At 37.5% G+C, this 24771-nt stretch overlaps 1 protein-coding gene across 1 annotated transcript in view; it reads left to right on the forward strand.

Moving 5' to 3' along the window:
* KCNH6 (potassium voltage-gated channel subfamily H member 6) overlaps positions 1 to 24771 on the forward strand; it is a 126280-nt gene that overhangs the window by 42268 nt on the left and 59241 nt on the right. Inside the window, exon 3 of the mRNA XM_070729166.1 lies at positions 17440 to 17617. Within this exon, the coding sequence (XP_070585267.1) occupies positions 17440 to 17617 (178 nt within the window). The remainder of the gene's footprint in view (positions 1 to 17439; positions 17618 to 24771) is intronic.

Consider the following 24771-nt stretch of genomic DNA (forward strand, 5'->3'; position numbering starts at 1 on the left):
CCTGTCAATGAATGCTTCAGCTTCAACCATAACACATGAGCACACAAGCTTATTGTATTTATTCGTATCCATTTCTTGTACTCATAATCATGTTTATACTTATATGTCTAAAATCTATCTATCCAATTACATCTATCTAACACATGCTTGATGAAATAAATAGATAAATAAACAAATAGATAAATACATAAATTAAAAAATAAACAAATAAATAAATAAAATTCTCAAAGTGTCTGACACAGGAAGGCATAAAATATCCATTTACCTGAATGAAGTTGTATCCTACCATAATCACATATAAATTAAAGTATTCTCTAATAATCTAGGAAGAACTGCACAGATATTAATGCAAAAGACATTATCATAAATTTATCTATCTATCTATCTATCTATCTATCTATCTATCTATCTATTTATTAGATTTGTATGCTGCCCCTCTCCGCAGACTCAGGGCGGCATACATAAATGCATCTGCAACTAGAGGGTAATATCTACTTTGCATGCTTTTTATTTAATTTTTTTTAATAGAAGTGGCAGCAATCCTTGCAGGCACCAAGTATAAGAACATATTGATGCCCCTAGGAATCTTGGATTTTGAAGTCTGACAATACTAATTTCTTTGCATGTAAAGATTATTGATTAAGAAATACTTTGATCACAACATGCAAACAGAAGACAGGACAGGCATATAAGCTATTTAGCTCTTTAGGGAAGAGTCTAGATCAGTGTTTCTCCACCTTGATGACTTGAAGATGAGTGCCTGGTTGGGAAATTCTAGGAGTTGAAGTTCACACATACTTTCAAGTTACCAAGGTTGAAAAGCAATGGGTCTAGATTAGTAATATATGTATGCATAGGAGGAAAATGCTTCCACTGATAGATGAGGCAAAATCTCTCTGTACAGAAGGAGACATTTGCCAAATATGTAAAGAGAAGAACCAGGATTAGGAAGCAGAGAAGGGTACCATTTGAGAACCTAACAGCATATCTTGTTTGTTTGTTTGTTTGTTTGTTTGTTTGTTTGTTTGTGTGTTTTCAAATCATTGTCAAGATTTCAAAACTGTCTTCCCACTGCTTCTTTCTTAAGATTGAGAGAGAATAACTGGCCCCAAGCCACCCAGCTGGCTTTGTAGTGATGATGGGTCTCTTGGTTTCTAGCTTAGTGCCATAAACACTACATAGAATGGCATCTCTATATCTCTAACTACAGCACTGAATAGATGTTGAGAACAACAAACATTCAGATTTACATAAGAAATGAAGGGATAAAGTGCAAATAAAGTACATTTGGAGTTTAGCTAGCAATAGCCCTGTGACAGAGAAAATAAGGATGAATAGGCTGATCTACGAAATCTTATTCAATTGTGGCTGAGCAGTTACATCATTATCATCTGTCAGCTACATTACCAGACATGAAAGGTTTAGCTTATGGGATCATTGTTGCTGTTGTTGTTGTTGTTGTTGTTGTTGTTGTTGTTGTTGTTACTTTTAATAGATTTGTGTTTTTCTCTGAATTGTATTGCTATTTCTTTTTCAATGTGGTATTTTTGATATGTAATTCTCTGATTAACTGCTCCCTGGAAATCAATTTATAAATATAGCATAATGCAAAAATAATAGGAAAGACAAGAACAAATGAGGTGTTCACAGGTTCCAGGATTTTTTTTTAAAATGAAGATAGTGGCCACAAACACATGATGCCACAATATTTAATGACCTCCACTGCTCCTGATGACAAAAGTCACTTCTTCCACAACTTTTAGTCAGCAAATGAATTATTATATACTTTTCCCAACTTGAATCTCCCAGCAGTGTTGGATTCCAACTTTAATCATTTCCAGCCAGCATGACCAGTACCGATAACTAAATTTACTGTTAGCAATGAGAGAGTAGGCCAACACATCTGGAAGGTGCCAGGCTAGGATTTATGAAAGCCACTAAAAGCTAGAACCACAGAATTGCAAAATTGGTAAGAAGACTTTGGCCCATTTTGAGAGGTAAACTTCAAATAGGAATGCAATTTGATATGCCTGCTACATACTGAGAATGAAACACAGAGGCTTCAGTCAGATCCTCTATTCTGGAGGAAAAATACTGACTGCAGCTTGGCTAGGCCACCTGGCAGCTCCCTATAAAAGGACTGGCTGTCAGATAGGTTGTTTGCTGGATTGTAAATAAAGAGCTGTTGTTTTGAAGCCACTTCTGTCTGCCTCTTCCATTCACCCTATCTAACATTAGTGATGAAGATGGGATTGGAAGGCAGACAGGGCAGAAAAGAGCTGATAACCTTGCAATCCATCCCAAGGCAGTAACTCTTTGGCAAATGGTCTTTTTAAGCACCAACTCAGCCAACATGACGATGTACACCTCGCCAAGTCACTTCAACCTGGCACGGAAGCACTGGGACACATACATTACTCACTTTGAATGCTTCATGGAGGGAAATAACCTCCTTGGGCTATCGGCAGTGATGGGCTCCTACGGGAACAGTCAGGAATACAGTTCTGGTAGCAAAATTTAGGCTCCACCCCAGAGCACCCAATTTGCACTGAAAGATGTTGAAACAAAATGCATAAGCCACACCCACAGTGTGGTAGTAAAAATTTTGGTAGCCCATCACTGGACAACCACAACTAACACTTCTCTGAGTACTGCAGCACAGATGTATTCAAGATGACCCAGGCACTCACCAAACCAACGCTGGTCCAGACAGCCACCTGGTCCACCCTACAGACAATGCTCAAGACCCATTATGCTTTGAAACCCTCCAAATTCATGTGGCCTCCACTTTCAACTCATTAAATATGAAATAATCTATCTTATCAATATTATATCCTTTAATCTGTCCCTTTTGAAAGTATCCATCTAATGACACTTTTATGTTTCCATCCTTGTTTCCCTGTTGATCAGACTGTTCCAGCTGTTCGGCATTGTTCTTTTCTTCTCCCTCGCTTTCTCTGTAATCCTGATTAAAGCTTTGAATAAAGGAAATGGTGTTGTTGTTTCTGTTTTCTTCTTTCCACTCTTTGAAATCTTTATGTATGTCCTTAAGTAAGTCTCTTATGTCTTCCATCTCATCCAGAATTAATATATCGAAAAACTTTGTCCAAATGTCCAATTAATCTTTATATCGTCCAGAAGCCAAATTTGTTCAAACAAATCAATCTTTCTTTTTATTTGTTTGCTTGTTTGTTTATTAGAGTTGAAAGGGACCTTGCAGGTCATCAAGTCCAACCCCCTGCTTAAGCAGGAAATCCTACAGCACCCCAGCCAAATGACAGTCCAATCTCCTCTTGAAAATGTCCAAAGTTGGGGAGTTCACAACCTCCGCTGGCAGGCCATTCCACTAGTTGATTGCTCTGACCATCAGGAAGATTCTAGGTTGATCTCTCCTTGGTCAGCTTCCAACCGTTGTTCCTCGTCTGGCCCTCTGGTGCCCTGGAAAACAGTGTGACCCCCCTGCTCTCTGTGGCAACCCCTCAAGTACATGTAGACTACTATCATGTCCCCACTGGACCTTCTTTTCTTTAGGCTATCCATGCCCAGTTCCAACAATCTTTCTTCATAAGTCTTTTTCTTTTCCCCATTTCAGGTTCAGCTAAAGTTCAAATCCAGAATGTTTTCTTTCTTTTTGAATTCTCAGCTTCTCTTTATCACTTATTGTAAAAACAATCTGCCCAGTCCCATTGCATCAAGGTCATATTCAGTGAATTGCTAATATCGCCTCAACTTCACCAGCAGATGTCCCCAGTATACGATCTCACAATTACTTTCAATTCTTTAGCTTCTGTAAAAAAACTTTTAATTCAAATTCTAATAGTCTGAAAAGTCCAAATTTAACTCCCAACTTCGAAAAGCAAAGCAAATTATGAAATTTTTGGGTTTTAATTAATTTTAAAGTCAATTTAATGCTAATTAAACAGTCCACTACTAGTACAGCCACTTCCACTTTAGCTCAGTTTCCAAAACATTTTTTTAAAAAACTGTCTGTATCAAGGTCTCCCTCCGACATAGTAGCTGAAAGTTTCTTCCAAACTTTCTTCTTTTCTACCTCCAGCACAAAAAACTATGTTTCTTCTCCTTCCAGATGACTTCCGATGCTTTAAATCCTATTTTTCTAGTACATAGTCACTGCGGCTATGGCAACTGAGGTTGTTTCACCCACTGCCAGTCAACAGAGATCACTGGCCCTTGCTTTTTACTGAGTAGAGCTCGAGGATGGTAGAAGCTGGAGATGGCATATTGACCAACTCCAAGTTTGACTCAGCCACTCCATTCTTAGGCTACCAGAACTAACTTCTGAGCTAACCAACAGGAGCAACCACTCATCCCTATCAGGGAGAACTCAAGCCAACCAAGTCTGGAAGACTTTACCTAGTGACACTCATGTCGGGGGGTGGGGAGGGAGATCTGAGTGAACTGATCCTTGAAGCTCCAGAAGCTTCCATTGGTTGAGGCCAGGAGCAACAGAAGCTTGTCTAACCTGACCACTCAGGTTAGACAAGCTTCAGGAATTCTGGGAGTTGAAGTCCACATGGGTTAGACCAACTAAGAGGGAAAGGGTGTTACATTCTGAAGCACATAGGCTTCAGTCGGGTCCTCCATTCTGGAGGGAAAATACTGACTGCTGATTGGCTAGACTGCCTGGCAGCTCCTTATAAAAGGGATGGCTGTCAGACAGAGCCTTTGTTGGATTGTAAATAGTTGCCAAATAAAGAACTGTTATTTTGAAACCACTGCTGTCTGCCTCTTCCATTCACTCTATCTAATGCTGATGGCCAGATGCTTCTCACTATCACTGGGACCCTCTGGGGATTAAGGTTTTTAAAAAGCTGCTATAAACTAGGCTTGCAAGAAGAACTTGAAAATAATATCTGATAATAAGCAGTGGCCCCAAAAAGGAGGAACGTAAAGGAATGAAGAAAAAAAAAGATTTCAAAATAGATTTAAGAGAAAGATTAATAGTTCCCTTTTTAATTTGCATAGTCTCATGTCCAGCTTTTAGAAACAGCCATATCTCTCTGAGTAGTTTAATACTGATGATATAGATAAATACACTGAAACAATGCTGATCCCACCGAAGGGGAGGAGGTTGAAAGCTTTATGATGTTGTTATTTTATATTATTAAAAGCTAAGTGCTTGTCCCTTTTTCAAGGTCAGATGGGAAAAGAGGAGTGGGTAGGAAGGCAAGGCTCCTACTTATCACTATGAACCAGAAGCAAATCCACTTGACGGAGGGGATGGGACAATTTTATTCTAAGGCCACAATTTAAATTAGGTATATTGGGAGAAAAAGTATGTTAAGTCTTTAAATGAATCGTGTCCCCAGCTTCTATTTTTGATTGAGACATATTATATGATCAATTAGGAAAACCAAATACAGTATCATATACCACCGCCCAAAAGGGAGTGAAAACTTGGGTGTACCTTATACATTGAATGTAGCCCCAGCCAGCCAGCCAGCCACAGTTTGGCCTCTGCCTCCCAGCAATTTACCCCCTTGCAGCAAACAGAACAGAGCCTGGCCAAGAAACTAATTATCAGTTTCCTGACTCTCAGCTGGCTGAGACTGCAAGGCAAGCCACTGCTAAAATTAAAGTGAAACTAAAGTGCAGCTTTAGCTGCAAGGAAGCAAATTGGGAGGGAGAGGCAGAGGCAGAATTTTATTTTCTTGTGCTGATCAGTTATTGAATCTGGATGCAAGGAGGTAAGGCAATAACTATAAATGTCTATAGAATGTTCAAATTATTTGACTTATTTTTAGACTGCTTTACTATTGTTCCAGACAACTTAACAAAATGAAAAAGATTTTTGAAACAAATGCTTGATCTGAAGAATTCCAGTACTATTGTATTGTCTTTTAAATAATAGGGGAAATGTATGTTTCCAGAAAACCACATCAATTTTAAAGATCTGTACAAGTATAATCTGAAATTTGCCAGTGTCCTGTTTAGTATTAAGATAAGGCAGCTGAGTTAAATCTTGACTTAGTCATGTTTGGGGTAGATCTATTTAAGTAATTGGAAGGAGTTAGTGTGACTACATTTAAGAAAACTTTTTGGTATTAACATGCCATCATAATGTACATTTCTCCATTTTTTTGTTATTTCTATGGGTCAGGAGCACATGCACAGAAATACACAGCAAACAGTATACAGTATATCATTTGTGCTGTTTGCTGTTTGGCAAATTGCTGGGAAGCAGAGGCCTCTTTTTTTATTTTCTTCCCCCAAAACTAAGGTGCATCTTATACTCCAGTGGATTTTATACTCCAAAAAAATATGGTAATATTGTGTAATAGTGCCAATAGTGTCAATGTATTCTATTTCAACTGCCATGAACAGCAACAGTTTAATTATATCATGCTAATTATATGATACTCTACAAGCTAAAATGGCATGAGAATATTGAAATTAATAAAGACAATGTTTTAAAGTAGTAAACTGAACAAAAATGATTTAGAAAATAAATATTAAAGAGCAAAAAAATAACCATAATCCCAGAAGGACTCAATTATTGATCTTATTTTATAAACAATAAGTAATTATAACTGTAATTAATTTACTGTTCATATGATGAATATAGTAATTTTGCTCTTGAACTCATGTTGACATATGATCATGGGTTCTTCAGATTGTTTCACAAAATAAAACACTTTTGGTTGTAGCAGATACAATTGGGACAATTTTTGAAGTTCTGTAGCTCATACACTGATGAAATAACATATACAGAAGGAAAAAAAGACTATTGTGGTTGTCTATCTTAATAAATCTGAAAACATTAATGAAGACATTATTCCTTATTTCAATACTCCACACCTAACTACAGATCCAAAATGCAAATAATAATAATAATAATAATAATAATAATAATAATACATTACAATCTATAATTTTAAAAAAACAATGTATATGCAGGAATTTCACCCACTCATTATATTGCTATGACTATATCACAGCTATTATTGCTTCCACATTATCAATGTTCTTTCGAAGTAATATTCTATCAGGATTGTTGTTGAAACACTGTCAGTTAAACTTACTTTACAGATTTGTTTTAAAACAAATACCAACAATTTTTTTTAAGAAAAAAAACTGCTATACATCTACAAAATTTTGATTCAGAATGTATTCATACTCCTCCAGCATTCTTCTCTTTAGTCATCTCAGACCTGTTCAAGTTTGCCTTGTACAAGGCTTTGCCTTGTGATTAAGCCAGCTGCCTTCCTGAGTTCCCAATCTCCTGGAATATGGTACTAGTACATATAACACATGGGAAGAGCTTAGATAGGAAAGAGCTAGGACAGAAGGTGTTAAGAAGAAACAATGGAAAAATCTAGCTAGTACTGAAAATAAATTTTAATCTGTAGGGTGAGGGTGGGTTTTTTGGGTGATAAAGATGTATTAGAGTTACCTTGGATTTACAATAGTTGCCTGAAAGCAGTAGAGATTCAAAATCCAGCTAGATTTTGATATATGAAGGGTTGCTTTTTCTTTTTTCTTTCATTTCATCAAATAACTACATGAACACATAAAGAAATACAGTATATCATTTACCATAGTAAATTTAATTTATTATTACCGGTATGTTTGTTTACTTACATTGTTTCTTCATTGCTTATTTGACCCCTATGGCAATCATTAAGTATTGTACCACATGATTCTTGGCAAATGTATCTTTTTCTTTTATGTACACTAAAAACATATACACCAAGACAAATTCCTTGTGTGTCCAATCACACTTGGTCAATAAATAATTCTGTATTCTATATATTCTATTCTATTATTCTTTAGGGGCTGTCTCTATTGTGTTTTGTCAGTGGCTGGTAATAGTTGAGCACATTATTAAGCAAAGGGATCAAGAAATCTTATAGCTTTGTTCCCACAATACACTTGGCCTGGTTATCAAACAAATCTAATTTGTAAATTGCATAAACTATAAGCTAATTATATGACTATAAAAAGACAAAAAAAGATGTCAAACCTATTGTGGAGTTAGCATATTGTGTGCATGTTTTTATTTTTACTTTTACTTTTATTATCTAAGCCACCCTGAGTCCACTGGAGAAGGGCAACCTAGAAATCCAATTACATAAATAAATAAAATAAAATATTCCCCCCGTCTGGGCAGTAGCCCACCCCTGTGTATGCATCACCCCTCGACAACTGTGATATGTGGCGTGTTGATGATCCATCTATAACTAAAAGTCTCACAAGATTGTTGTTGTTGTTGTTGTTTGTTTTTTTGCTTGCTTGCTTGTTTCTAAATTTATTTGCTGACTATTTTAGATTTATCTATCCCCATCATGGGATTATTCCAGATGGTAAGCAATAAAAGGAAGAAATGAAAAAAGTATAAATAAAACAAATGTAAAACAATGAAAAGGAAAACAAGAATAATCAATATAATCATGAAAAGGAGGATGGGAAAAAAGTATTGAATAAGGTGGGAGGAGGGATGTCTGCCATCAATCCAGAGCTACCTCCAGCATGGAGTTCCCCCATTTAGTCCCAGCTCAACTGGCAGAACCAGCCTTTAGGCTCTTGTGGAAGGAGCGTAGGGTAATTTTGGAGGTGGGGTGCTATGGCTGAGAAGGCTATCCTTCTGGATCCCAATAATGGAAGTTCTTTGACTAATGGAATCCAAAGTAGGCCATTTCTGCCAGCATGAGGATGAGATAGTTTATCAGGTAGCCTGGGTGGTTCATTAGATAGCCTGGAACTTGGCATTAAGTAATAACCAACACCTTGAACTGCATTCGTAAGCAAATCAGTAACACTGCAATTCATGAAGCAGTAGTGTAATATGGGCCATCTTAGGGACCCCGAAAACTGTTCTAGCTGCAGTACTTTGCACCAACTAAAGCTTCCAGATGGATTTCAAGGTAGTCCCATATAGAGCACATTGCAGTAGTGCAGAGGCTAGGGCTGGAATAACTGAGCACAGGAAAATCACTTTGTAAGGGAAAGGGATGGCATAAATGTTTAATAAATAAATGTGTCACAAACTTCCAGCAGACGTGGTTGGTAAATCCACAGTAACTGAATTTAAACATGCCTGGGATAAACATATATCCATCCTAAGATAAAATACAAAAAATAGTATAAGGGCAGACTAGATGGATCATGTGGTCTTTTTCTGCTGTCAGCCTTCTCTGTTTCTATGTTTCTATGATACCGGGAAAGAGTTGTAGCTGGTGCATAAAATATAGCTCTGCAAAAGCTGTCCTAGTCACAACCTCCACCTAGATTTTGAGCAGAAGATGTATATCCAGGAGAACCTCCAAATTGTAAACTGAGTATGAACAGAGTAGTGTAACCCTGTCCAGAGCTAAGGATAATAAAAACTCAGATCCTGAGCTCCATGCACCCAAAGTCACTCAGTCTTAGTACAGTTCAATCTAAAACCTTTATCTACCATATACATAGGTCCCTACAACCTCATGAGAGGGCAGAGATAGCATCATTTGAGTCTCCATGTTAGAAATGTAGAGCTAAGTATCATAAGCATATTGATATGGTGATAGAAGAGCTCACCCAAAGACATCAAGTAGATATTAACCAGGGAAGGAGAGAGTACCAAGCTCCAGGCGATATCACAAGCCACTTAGGTCCCACAGGGTTGGCCTTCTCCAGGACCTGTCAACTAGACAATGTTGTTTGCTGGGACCAAGGGGAATAGCCTTTTCTGTTCTTTCCTCTGGAATCAGCCCCCCCCCCAGAGATTCGCACTGCCCTTATCTTCCTCACCTTCTATAAAAGTTTAAAGGCCTATCTGTGCCGCCAACTTGGGACCATTAGATCCTAGCCCCCTGGTTGATGAATGTAGTAAAGTTTGCTGTGTGAATGGGAATGAATTATTTTAATTGTTTAAAGTTTTTTAGCTATATTAATTGGATTTTTTAGATATGTATATTGTATATTGTTCTGATATGTTGTGAGTGCCCAGAGTCCTTGGAGAGGGGAGACATACAAATCCAATAAATAATAAGTGAGAAGTTAGGGGTTGGATCTCTCACTCTCTATAAACAACGATAACAAAAGGTTATCATGATCTATAGCATCAACGATTGCTGTGATTACAAGGAGAGCAACTACCCCCATCCTCTCCAGCCAGAGATAGGCCATGCGTGCAGCCAAGGTTGTCTCTGTCATATAGCCAGGCCTGAATCCTGATTGAAAGGGGTCCAGAAAATCTGTTTCATCCAAGATCTTCTAGAACTGCCAAGCTACTTTTTCTACCATCTTTCCCAAAAAAGAAAGACAGGAGACTGAATGAAAGTGGAGTGATGGCTTTTTTAAGCAGAAGATAAATCAGAGCCTCTTTAAAAATGTCCTGGGAATGTCCCCTCCCACAATGAACAATTTATCCCTGCATGAATCCAATTGCTGGACACTGTCCTGGAGGCTTTCACCAGCCAGAAGGGACAAGGGTCTAATTGAGTGGTGGTTGCATCAAAAGTGCAGAGGACTCTGTTCACTTCTTTAGGTCCCATAGGATCAAACTGTTTACAAATTACTGGGCAATGTGTCTCCCTAAGCATCTTGTTTGGGCTTGTACCATGCAAAGGTTCTGAGAATGAATCCAAGTGATTTTATCAGATAGGTGTTCAACAAATTCTTTTGCACGGTCCTGAAGATGATCAAGCAAGTCTCCCATAGCCTGGGACAGATTGAGTGATCAACAAACTGCTCAATGGGCAACATACTGCAGATGCAATAAACACAGAGAGACCGTGTTATTTTGCTGCTTTTTATGCAATAGGCCTTAATAGTAGCTCCAATATTTGTCCAGCAAGAGTCATCCTTCATTTTCCACAAGTGTCACTCTAAGTACCATATTTTTTGGAGTATAAGACACACCTTTTTACCCCCCAAAAGATGGTGAAAAGTTGGGTGTGTCTTATACATTGAATGTAATCCCACCCACACCCATCCTTTGGCCTCTGCCTCCCAGCAATTTACCTCCTTGCAGCAAACAGAACAAAGCTTGTTAAGCCAAGCAAATCATTATCAGCTTCCCGACCCTCAGCTGACTTGAGGCTGGACACCCGCCAGCCACATACTAAAATGAAACTGAAACTAGCTGCAAGTGGGCAAATTGGGACGGAGAGGCAAAGGCAGAATTTTATTTTCTTGTGCTAATCAATTCCTGAATCTGAATGCAAGGAAGTAAGGCAATAACTATAAATGTCTATAGAATGTTCAAATTATTAGACTTATTTTTTAAAAAACTGCTTTATTGTTGTTTTAAACAACTTAACAAAATGAAGAAGCTTTTTTTTTAAAAAAAAATGCTTGATCTGAAGAGGCCCAGTGCTATTGTACATTCTCTATTAAATAATAGAGAATGTATACTTCCAGAAAGCCACATCAATTTTAACAGCTTCGTTCAAGTATAGTCTGAAATGTCAGAGTATCCTGCTTAGTATTAAGTATTAAGATAAAGCAGCTGAGTTAAATCCAGTCATGTTTGGAGTAGATTTATTTAAATAATTATTAATATTTAAATAATTTAAATACTAATATGTGTGATTACATTTAAGAAAACCTGGTGGAATTAATATATTGCCATGATGTACATTTCTCCAATTATTTTCTATTTCTATGGGTCCGGCACACATGCACAGAAATACACAGCAAATAGTGTATATCATCCATGCTGTTTGCTGTTTGGCAAATTGCTGGGAGGCAGAGGCATTTTTTCCTTGTTTTGCTCCTCCAAAACTAAGGTGTGTCTTATGGTCCAAAAAATATAGTATCTATTAACCTTCATTTCTTCCATGAACCCTGGAGAAATGTGGGAATGAAGGATCATGAGACATTATATAGGCATAATTCTATCCAAAGTCTCAGCGCCCTTTTGGTTTTATGCCATTACTAATGCTTTAGCAGAATTGTGCAACAAATCCTTTGGGATATCCCCTAGTTCCTCTGGAAGCCATTTAAATCTATCAGTCTCCAAGGACAGACCATTTCAATGGCTCCAGTCTCCCTGTAGAAGGCAAATGTTAAAGGACAGTTTGAGGCATATTCCAAATACCGTGGAGAATTAAAACCTGAGCATCAGTGGAATCAAAATATTAAACTAGAAGCATTTTTTGAAGAATGAAATGGTCAGGCTGAAATAGCAATTATATGCTTCAGTGTTATAGAAAAGCATATTAAAGGATTATTGTTCAAGGATTGGGCATATTTTACTATTTAAGTTATTGGATGTCACTTGAACTATATTGCTTAAAGTGTCAAGAAAAGAAATAATATATTTAGAAATAAATGAAGAAAAAAATGTCAGCAAAATTGGAAGATGGGGGTGATATTTGCAGTTTCATACCCCTTATACTTTGAGTTTAAATAATTACTTTTACAGAATTATTAGCAAAAAGGAGAGGGGTATTGCTAAAGTCTTGTGAGTATATGCATGAGCATTGCTTCTTTGCAATAGGGATCATTATGCTGGTGTGTGTGTCTAACCAGCATTTTAATCCTTGCTCTATTTACTTGTGAAATACTATTTGTATAATAAGACAGTGTAGAAAACACATGCATCTACTGATTGATAACGGTGTGATGAAACTGAATTATAGAAAATGGAATTGGCTATTCTATTTCCTCTTCTTTGTGCCTTATTTTACGAAAGAGAATTTAATTTTTTTAAAAATATTTATCACTATATAATCTCTGGAATTCATCAAAACACATTGCACACCTATCCCATTTATTTGCCAAACATTGTCTCTCATGTGAAATTTCAGTATTACAAAGGCTTTTTATCACTTGGCTGGCTTATCATAACAAATTTACAAAGCTATTATAAAAAAAGAAGTGATGGTGTGAGGTAGCACCTTGGCTCTGTGTGTTTTATATGCTAGACGCTAAACATGATGGATTATTAGGTGGGCAGGGAATTGTGACTCTGTGAACATCAAACATTATGTACACACAATTAAAAAGTTGGAACATACAATCTTCCAGTAGGAATATGAATGTTTACATATACTGTCTATATACTTGTTTATTTAGAGTCCAACAGATGGTTATGGTTCAATTAAATAGATATAAATATTTTCATTCTAAAACATTCTTGAGGTTACAGAGACTCACTTTATATAGGGAAACTAGAGAACTGAAATATAGGAGATTTAAATTTAATATTTGCACGCTTGGCAACTAGCATGTATTTATGACAGTTGCAGTGTCCCAGGGTCATGTCATCATCTCTTGCAACCTTCTGACAAGCAAAATCAATAGAAAAGGGCTATTGGTCCTTACCTCTTCTCGTAGGGTGGAGCCAACATTCAATGACTCAGTCCTCATTGACTGGCAGGACAGTGTCATCCCATATTTGGAGATATTCTCCCACTATGGAGAAGCCAGATTCACTTAACAACCATGTAACCAATTTAACTACTGCAGTGAATCACTTAACAGCTGTGGCATGAAATGTTGTAAAACTGGGGAAACATTCACTTAACAACTGCTTAGGAACATAATTTTTTAGCTCATTTTTAGTCAAAAGTTCAGGCAATTCTGATAGTAAATCAAGGACTATCTGTATTGAAATATGTGAAGAAATTTCCCAAACATTGCTCTATAAATTCCTTCCAATTTATAATAGGAAATAAAAAGTAAGAAAATTAATTTTATTTATTTATTTATTAACTTTGTATGCCGCCCCTCTCCAAAGACATAGATAGGTAGCCATAGCTTTACCATATATCAATTGTTCATTTCTGTTTTAGGACTCATATTCAAACTTCTATCTCAAGCAATTTTTTGAACTGTGATAATTGATAAGCTATATATGTGTGTGTGTGTGAAATTCAATTCTAATGTGTTGAAGAGGAATCTGTGCAAACATAGTTCAAGTACAACATTGTCTAAGCCTGTTGGTCAGAGTAGTCAAATATCCAACGTAGTTACATATTTGCTCTGAAGTTAGTTTAATAGTTCTAGGATTCTACAAGAAAATATGAAGGGCAATGTATTTCTTCACCATAATTTTATGGATGTCCAAATGATACTATGCCTTATAATTCTACTTTTGACCCATATCTCATTACTTTCAATTTCAAAGCTTCTTCCCTATCATGTTTCCAGCTAGTTCTCATTTAGACCATCTGGTCTTATTTAGAGACCAGATAAGTCACATGAATGCTTCTACCAGCGCAGTGTAATTTATAGAGGATGTGGCAAGAAAAGAATGGAAATGATTTGAAATCTTCAATAAAATACGACCCTCAGTTGCTATAGATGACAGAAAAGGAGCTTATCAGGTAATAGATTTGAGGAGGAAATCAATGAGAAAGTGATTCAGAATCCATTTCTCATGGATTAAATAGATATCAACTTTTCTTATCTGAACCAATTCATTATGTTAACTAGCTCAAGCACACAAGAATATTTCTATCACTCTTAATTTTATTACTGGTAGGTTAATAATTGCCATAAAGAAGTTACTCTAATTTTTTTGCATGTCCCCAATCCTAATCTTTAGTGTGTGTATATAGTGTGTGAAGAACAATGTTAGAGGAGGCAACATGACCTAAGGGGGAGAGGAATAACAATGAGAGGGAGAGAACAGGGAGAAGTACCTTCAAAGCAATCCTGATAGCCCTGCTTTACCATCCAGGCAGAGTAAAAGGCAATACATAAGGGGGAAAGGAGCAACGGAAATCCCATTATCATCTGTCAGCATGACTAAGGCAAAAAACCCCAAAGTTAATTACAGGAGGGAATAAAGAGTGTGGTCCTATTATGCGCAAAGACTAAATTGAGCGGTATTACATAAAAGTATAGCATTTCTTCAAGGGGGATTTCACACTCTGATGAAGTCAGTAGAGGATTGACAAAATCTTAATAGTTTTTTTAGTAGTTTTAAATAAATGTAAATATTTTTTAAACATTCTGGATATAAAACTTCCTGGTATATATGAACTTCCTTCTCATGTTAGAATGCTCCGAGTCCTCAGAGAGGGGCGGCATACAAATCTAATAAATTATTATTATTATTATTATTATTATTATTATTATTATTATTGACTGGATAAGTGAATGTAATAAAGTGAGAATGACTGGATAAGTGAATACAATTTTCAAAATCTTGGGTGAACAATTTTATCAGTTATTTTCTGAAAATAGTGCCTCTGCTGGCAGATAGTCAAATGCCAGTAACATCTACTATTTTTGTATCTTTAACGATTTCTGTTGCAACTTTTCCCTAAAACAAGAAATAAATTATTTGGAAAGCGTTTTCTGATACTTTACAATCCTTTAATATCTTCTTTTAATTGAATGCCAGATTCAATTCAATTCAATTATCCCAGATTCAATTACATTATTCCATGGGATAATGTAACTTTTATTCTGTTGAATTACATTATCCCATTCTTTGTTCCCTCTCATCCTCTCTCTCTCTAACACACACAAACACACACACACACACACAGAGAGAGAGCAAAAACATGTAACTGACAAACTGACGTCGCTATAGGTTTTGAAATTCTGAGCCACTGACCATCTGCTCCTGATTAAGACTCTGAGCCCTTGCAAACTATGTGGAATGAAGCAATCTCATCTACTGTTGCACAAGTGATGGATGAGATAAGAAACTCTGTCAAAGAAAGCATGGAATCAGCACTAGCAGATGATATTCTAATCCTTGTTTATAAGCAACCGCTTTAGGTCAACAGAAATAAGAAATATTTGCTTATACAATCAAAGACTAAGCATCATTGACAGAAGTTAGGCTGATCTAGGAGGGCACAGTTATAATAAAAGGAACATTCTCTCTCTTTTTTTCTCACTATATTCTAGGGAAAAGTCATTTCATATATTATGTAACAGACAGATGTAATATTTTTTGAGTGTCTATATTATTATGAATTTCATATCTTCTACAAGTTTTGGTGTCTCTCATATATTTTTCCTCTTATAGGAAAAGGAGGGAGGAGGAGGACATCTTCTCATAAGAGGAAAAACAAGTGTATTACAATTTATGAGAAAAAAATTAATTTATTGTGGAAGGCAAACACTGGAAAATCCCTTCTCTATTACTTCAATGATGAACTCATCTATTGACTTTGAACAATTTGGTTCATCATATTTAATCTAAAATGGGATGCCATTTCTGTATTCCTGTTTTATATATCAATAAAGTCTACATATATTTAAGGGATTAAATCTTTGAGAATCCCTGTATGAACAGAATCCCATGGAAAAAAAAGTTTATCAATATGTTCATAACTTGTGAGAAATTAAATTAAAAACGTATTTTTAAGTATTTGTATAGAATTTTGTGCCTTTTTTACATTATGGGTTACTATGGATACAAAGAGGATAGAATGGACTTACGAATTGCATTGCTTTTGTAAATTGGAAAAGTAACATGGATCAGAAAAAGACAGAACTCTTTATCAGAATAAGGGGCATTTAAGGGTAATGGTGAACTATTTGGAGGAAGCAACACATGTGGATCATAAAGCAATTTTATCTTATAAAGCTGTCCTGTATACAAATAGAAGTCTAGCTTCCTAAGAGAATTGGCTTTAGAACTAATATGGCTGTACTTGTCAGTTCTTTCATTATATAGCTATAAAGATTTAGAGAACATCTATGACTTTATTTGCAATCACAACCAAGAAATCTCTTGAACACTGGGAAGGAGTAGAGAATACTATTTTTTATCTTCGTCTATTCCCAATCCTAGCCAGAATAAACTGATTTCACTCAAGATGATTTGCCTATTGCTCTCCTATATCTCCTATACATTTCTTCTATTCCTATGTCTCTTCTTCTATTCTTTCATTGATATATTTTATTCATATATCTTCTATTCTTTCTTAGATATATTTTACTATGAGTATATCCTCTATAACCTCCATTATATATTTTATTATGTGTATACCCACTAAAACCCTCATTGTGTAATGGACAAAATCAATCAATCAATAAAATAAATAAATATGGTAAAGACTGAAATATAGAGTATAGACAATGTCATTTGGCGGGACCCAGAGGAAGAGCCTTCTCTGTGGCGGCCCCAGCCCTCTGGAATCAACTCCCCCCAGAGATTAGAATTGCCCCCTCCCTCCTTGCCTTTCATAAGCTCCTTAAAACCCACCTCTGCCATCAAGCATAGGGGAACTGATATATTCTTTCCCCCTAGGCCTTTACAATTTATGGTATGTTTATATATATGTTTGATTTTATAATAAGGGTTTTTTAGTTGTTTTAGTATTGGATTGTTACATGCTGTTTTTATCATTGTTGTTAGCCTCACCAAGTCCATGGAGAGGGGCGGCATACCAATAAATAAATAAATAAATAAATAAATAAATAAATAAATAAATACATACATACATACATACATACATACATACATACATACATACATGTTAATTTATAACTTAATACAACTTATTTTCTTTTTCATGGCAGCATCACGGATTCATTGTTTAGTGGATGTGGTCCCTGTAAAGAATGAAGAAGGAATTGTCATCATGTTTATCTTGAACTTTGAGGACCTGGCAGCTCTCATTGCCAAAAGCGCCCGACAGAGTCTACACCAACGTCTCACCCAAGGGTGGCATACAGGTGAGAGGTCCATAAGAGGCCAGTAGCCTTTATCCTTAAGCAAGCATATGTGGGACTTGAGGACCAGTGAGAAGCTGAAATTTACAGTATGACAATGGAAATTTTAGATTTTCTCTGGAACTCATAAGGCATGTGATTCTTTAGCATGGGGAAAAGAATTTTACTTTTATTAAGTCCACTGCATTTTAAGAAAGCTGTAATTATATCAATAGTTGTGGAAGAATGTGTTGTCAGGAAATGCTTTTCCATATTCCATAATTAGAGACAATACGACAATACACGTAGCCATGTAGAGACATCTAGTATAACAATCCTTAAAAAAAAAATAAGCCGAAAGAGACAAGACTACATACAGAGAAAGAAAAAGAAAATAAGACTATAATGTAATGGACAACATTCTTAATATGAATATAGTTTTAAATTGGCTTTGTAAGACTTCTACAGATGTACAATACTTTCAATCTGAAGTAGAGAATGTGCAACAGGAAAAATAATGCAACAGAAAAAAACAATATTTTTGATGCTGGAAAAGGTAGTTTCATACATGTATGCCTAAGTGTTTTGTTTTGGTTTTTTTATTTTTCACTGCTACTTTTGTTGCAGATGTAAATAAAATTAAACAATGTTTCATCCTTCCTCCCTATTTATCCCTTTTGGTTTTTTGTGTTCTTCTTTACCTGTTCATATATCTGACAATTATACTTTAAGAGGACTACAAAGAGAAGCCTGCAGAAAAAGCAGCTGCTGGATTATCCTTAACAGGCCTATATAGATGGAGTCTAAGATAATTTTCTGCAGCCGACTTGCCATGACTAACTTACTGCAGCCAACTCACCACAAGACAGCTAGCCATGGGACAAGAGTTCCACTAATATTGAAGAAATGGTGGCAATAAGGAAAGGATGCAAAATGAGAGAGAAAATGAAATGTGAATGACAAAAGTTTAAAAACATGTTTAAATTATTTTAAATAAATTATATTGTTGAATTATCCCCTGGCAAGTTGGCCACGGATATAAATCAACTCTTCTATCTTTCTATGCTGCCTTGCTAGGCATCAGCTCATTGCTCAGGCAGAGAAGACAATGGGTTTCTCATGCTCTTAATCCTTGATAAGAGAAAATGGAGGGGGACAGAGACCACTCAAGTAAGAGTAGAGTAGGGTAGGGTAGGGTCGAGTAGAGTAGGGTAGAGTAAAGTACAATAAAGTAGAGTAGAGTAGAACAGAACAGAACAGAACAATTCTATTCTCAGGGTCAAGGTTGGTCACTAAGATATCAAAAAAGATGTTGAGGCCCTAAAAATAGTCCAGAGCAACAAAGACGTTAAGAGGGCTGGCAGCTAAACCATATGATGAATGGCTAACAGAACAAAGTACGTCTAGCCTAATAGGAAAAGAATTAAGGGGTAACATGGTAGCTACTTTCCAGAACTCAAGCAACCATCATAGAGATGAGGAGCTTGATTTATTCTCCAAAGTATCTAAAGGCAGATCAAGAAGCATTGGATAGAAGCTTGTTAAAGAGAGATCCAACCTGGAACTTAAAAGACGTTTCCTGATAGTGATAATAAGTGGAACAACTTGTGGCTATGCCATTGCTGAAGGTTTTCAAGAAAAGAATAGACAATTGTTTGTCTGGAATGGTGTAACATTTTCTGCTTAGGGCAGAGGGTTGGACTACAAGACCTCCAAGGTCCCTTCCAGACATATACTGTAATTCTATTCTATTCACAGGCTGAAGCTAATTTTTCTAAATCTATTTACTTCCTCTGTGAGAATTACTTTGGTGTTCTTGATTTTGATTTGTGAGGTTTCAAAGGGTGTTTTTGTTGTCCAACTCTATTCCTGGCTACTCAAGGTATTCAGGAGAATAAATGTCTATGTCTTTGGAATGTTTGTTTTCTGAATATAACTACCAGCTTCCTACCTTTCTGTCTACATGGGTCTCTGTCACAAAACTGAACTCAGGCCTGTGTGGCTTCATCAAGTATTTTTCTTGGAAAGAATGTATAAATGATTTGCCATTGCTACTTCTTTTTTCACTAGGCAAAGTCATCCAGATGCTGCAATCTGTTAAAATACCTTGGCTCCTAGAATGTTCAAAGGGACTCAAGGAAGGTGCCAGCTTAAAGAAACGGTTAAAAAAAGAATTAGAAAAGGAAAGGAAAACAACATCAATGCCATATCTAATTACATATACCATGTGAATGTTGACCTGTTTAATTGTTGACCTGAATGTGAAAGACTAGTACATTAGGAGGTTAGTGGAGACTTGCAATTAGCTAACTACCTCCTATTAGGAAAACAAATTAGTGAACAAATGCTCTGTCTAGATATGCCAAAAAAAGAAAGGCAATTGAATTGACCTAAGATTAATCAAAGGCTTATTGGCACTACTTGGTTTTCCCATTACTAGAACAGGCTCGGAAAAATTTCTAGAAGGCAGAAATGAATTACATTTCTCTGTATTAATCTCAACAAAGCAGCCTCAAACCAAACCAAACCAGCCTTCTCCCCTCTCCTGATTTCCCAGCTAAGTCATCTTTAAGTGTTCCTGTTGAGTTGCCTAGAATATCTCAGTTTGACACAGGCTAATTTCAGTATTTTACTAGCTACTTGGTATTGGAAGAACATTCTTTCTACAGACAAACCCTGTTGTGCAATTTAATGTTTCCTTATCTCTACTTACCGTACTTGCATTGCTGACATAGACTGTGCCTGAGATTTCACTGTTTGGCATTCAAAAGACTGCAACCCCAACATCTAGCAGAAATTATTATGATCATGATTGGTTGCACAAGCAGACAGATGTTTAGCCTGTATTTGACATTTTTATCCACTTTGCAAATCCTTCCCAAGGAGCTAGGATAGGCAGATGCTATTGCTTGATGGTGACATCAGTAAACATCTGGCTGACTATGCAACCAGCCATAATAATATAGAGCTATGCTGCTAGAAATACATTTTACCAGAAAGAGAAGAAGAGTCAAATTAAGAGAAAATTAACTCACAGAATGCTTAACGGTTCATCATTTTATAAAAATTGTCTTTACAATTATAATTTAATGTAAATTTTCTGGTTTTGTTCTGCTACTAACCTGCTTTTCATTGAAGACCTGTATACTGCACCAGTCAAAAAGAGGGTGGTGAAAATATTTACAGACACCTCACATCCTGGACACAAACTGTTTTAACTCCCACCCTAAAAACGATGCTATAGAGCACTGCACACCAGAACAACTAGACACAAGAAAACTTTTTTCCCGAACATCTTCATTCTGCTAGATAATTGCCTCAACACTGTCAGACTATTTACTAAGTCTGCACTACTATTAATCTTCTCATCGTTCCTGTCACCCATCGCCTCCCACTAATGACTATATGACTGTAACTTTATTGCTTATATCATTACAATTTATATTGATTGGTCCTAATATGATTTGACTGTTTATTTGTACCCGGACTATCATAAAGTGTTGTACTTAATGATTCTTGATGAATGTATTTTTTTCCTTTTATATACACTGAAAGCATATGCACCAAGACAAATCCCTTGTGTGTCCCATCACCCTTGACCAATGAAAGGCAGCCATTCGCAGCCTTACTGGAACACTCCAGTGGTGGTGGTGTGTGTGCACGCATGGATGCACCTTACAGCTTCCTGCACATGCGCAGAAGCCGAAGCACATGTGTGTACCATTTTGCCAATTTCTGGTACTTCTTGCTTCTGCACAAGAGATGCCTGCTGCAGCATGGGAGAAGACAGCCGCAAGGCTGGAGCTCATGCCAGCCACGGCAGAAGCAAGGAAATGCCAAGCAAAGCTCTAGCAACAGCGACAGCCAGAGCACTGCATCCCTCAGTGTGGTGATGGGGCAGCCAAGTGAGTCATGGCCTGAAGCACAGCGCTGGAGGTCCAGCCCAGCAGTGCATCGCTCTCTACTGAGCCTGGACCTGGACAAATCGTCTGCAGCAGTGGAGGGCACTGGGAACAGGCAGGCTACCCCTCCACCCAGCGACATCATCCCTCCGACACTTCTGCACAAGTAAGACACCTCCACCCACCCCCTCCCTCATTCTGTTCCAGACCACGACATCTTACCTGTGCAGAAGTGGGCGAGGAGGAGGGAGGATCTTGTTTGGCGGAGTGGCATTCTGTTTGCTCCCCTTGCCCTTCGAGTAGCAGCCAATTCATCTGGGTCCAAGCTCAGTGGAGAGCAGGTCGGGCCTCTAGCACTGTGCTCCTGAAGGCCACGACTCACTCGGGGCAGTCGCCATCGCCGCTCCAAATGATGCCTGTGGCACGGGAGAGCACAGTAGACCACACAGCTGGAGCTCAGGGAGTGCTGCTGCTGCTGCCTGGGGCATCGATATTTGGCTACTGCACATGCACAGAAGCTGAATCTCGTGCGAATGTCCCTTTCTTTGCTTTTACATGTGCATGCGCATGCATGGCCGGCGGTGATATTTCTGCTGGCAGAACGGTGTTCCACACCATCCTGCCTGCTGCCCTTGGCCAATAAAAAAACTCTATTCTATTCTATTTAGATTTGAGGGTAAATTCATCTTGAATTTCAAGTATTATTTGAACAGTCTGCCTTCACCATCATTTTCTTACAAAACAAAAAAGGTTTGCAGACAATCTCATTTTTTATCTATTCCAAACCTTTAGGGCATGGATGTCAAACATGATTTCATTGAGGGCCGCATCAGGATTATGTTTGACTTTGGGGATGGGGGTGGCTGGAGGGGCATGGCCTGATTGACATCACTTGTGTGAGGGGTGCCTGTGGCGGGCAGAGTGCTCTGCAAACAAAAGCAGCTTGGAAGGGCTGTATGTGGCCATAGTTCCCTCTAAGCTGAGCAGTGAGCAATCGCTCACTTAAAAATCATCATCAACTCAGAGTTTTCCAAACCTGCCCAGAAGCCGAGAGGGAAAGAGTGAGAGGGTAGGAGAGAGAGAGGAAGAGAGAGAAACAGATAGAAAAAAGAGAGGAAGGAAAAGAGAAAGAAAAAGAATGGGAGTAAGGAAGAGAGAAAGAAAATCAAAATCTAGTTTGAAACTAGCTCAACTATTTAACTGGCATTTTGATATTGATAGAGTTGCCCTATTATGAGCTCACTGTTATAGACACACAGTACAGTATTTTATTTTGAAATTCTCTGAGGCAAAACAGGGTGGGTTTTTTATTTGTTTGTTTGTTTATTTGTTTATTTATTTGTTTATTATTTATTTATTATTTCTGTGCCGCCCAGTCCCGAAGGGACTGCCGCTCAGACACTATACTTTTCCGCCCACCCCCAAAAAAAATTAGAGGGAACACTGTATGTGGCCCTCTCAAGCTCTGCTTTTGCTGGCCACTGGCCACTCCTTTGCTCTTTCCAGGGCAGTCCTGTGGGCCATATCTAAGCAAGCCACAGGCCAGATCTGGTTGTGGGCATAGTTCCCTCTAAGCTGAGCAGTGAGCAATCGCTCACTTAAAAATCATCATCAACTCAGAGTTTTCCAAACCTGCCCAGAAGCCGAGAGGGAAAGAGTGAGAGGGAAGGAGAGAGAGAGGAAGAGAGGAAGAGAGAGAAACAGATAGAAAAAAGAGAGGAAGGAAAAGAGAAAGAAAAAGAATGGGAGTAAGGAAGAGAGAAAGAAAATCAAAATCTAGTTTGAAACTAGCTCAACTATTTAAGTGGCATTTTGATATTGATAGCGTTGCCCTATTATGAGCTCACTGTTATAGACACACAGTATTTATTTATTTACTTATTTATATATTTATTTATTTATTTATTTATTATTTCTGTGCCGCCTAGTCCTAAAGGGACTGCCGCTCAGACACTATACTTTTCCGCCCACCCCCCAAAAAAATTAGAGAGAACACTGGTTGTGGGTCTTGAGTTTGACCCCTCTATCTTAGGATAACATGCCTAGCTCAGTGGTTATTGAAATCAACATTTATTTTACTTGACATACTATTTGCATGCCAAGAAAACCTTAATTAATAACCCCGCAAATCAAGAAACCTCTTACTCTGGAAAGGCATCCACTCTTTAAACCTGACTAAATACTCTGTTTCCCCAAAACAAGACATGCCCTGATAATCAGACCAATTGGGCTTTTGGGTGCATGGGTCAAGCACTTATTTCAGGGTTCAAAAATATAAGACAGGGTTTTGTTTTAGGGGAAACATGATAGCAAGCATCAAAGTATAATTTCAAATCTGGTAAACCCAAATTCCCAAATCTTTCTTTAGCATCTTGGAATAATTTGTACCTAATTCTTGGTGGTTTACCCCTTGCCATATGAACTTAGAAATATACATTTGCCACTGCTTGAATGGAATATCAGTTATAAGTATTGGATTAGGGAATATCTACTGGGGACTCTGTGATCTTTCTCAGTAGGGAAAGGGGACAGGATTTTCTATATAGTATTTAGCATTTTTCATATAGTATTTAGTAGAAGAGAGAATGGCAGTTAAGTATCTCTTGTAATTCATGGTAATCTGCTGAAATGCCCTCTTTTGCAGGATTACTGAAGATTCAGTGGCTGCTCCAGTGGGGCATATGTCAAAAGGACATGCCATTATCAGTTATGTTCTAATTGCTGAGTGTAAGAGGTGATTATTGCAGACTAATCCACACACTCTTTGAGTTATCTCCACATACTTATAGAGCTCTTGTTTACATTGATTACTATCATAAGTAGCAGTGTTGTGTCTGATGCAATCTAACATGAGGGAGCATTAGCAATCACTCACAACAAGTAGTATCAATAGCACTACACTGCTTTTAATTAGAGGAAGATGGACAAAACAGGAGACTTACTCATAATCAGTAGCCAGGTTTTTTTCATATTTATATGTATCAATTAATAGAATGTGGTGTCATGGAGAGAGCTGAGCAGGGAATGGACCAGATCACATCCATTAACATATCTCCAACACTATTTTGCTACGATTTCCCCTCCAAACTACAGGATTAAAATCTCCATAGAACTTCTGTAATAGTACATGAGAAAGACTTTGAGAAATGAGTGAAGAAGGGTAGCTACCAGAGGTGGGCTACTAAAATGGAACAGTGACGTGTGCTCACCCCCATGGCTCTGAGTGCTAGCGGAGTCCAGCGCAATTCTGCTACTGCACCTGGGCAGGTAGCGAAATCACATGCAAACACGCAGGTGC

This window comes from Erythrolamprus reginae, chromosome Z, assembly GCF_031021105.1.
Source record: "Erythrolamprus reginae isolate rEryReg1 chromosome Z, rEryReg1.hap1, whole genome shotgun sequence".
Taxonomy (NCBI): Eukaryota; Metazoa; Chordata; class Lepidosauria; order Squamata; family Dipsadidae; genus Erythrolamprus; species Erythrolamprus reginae.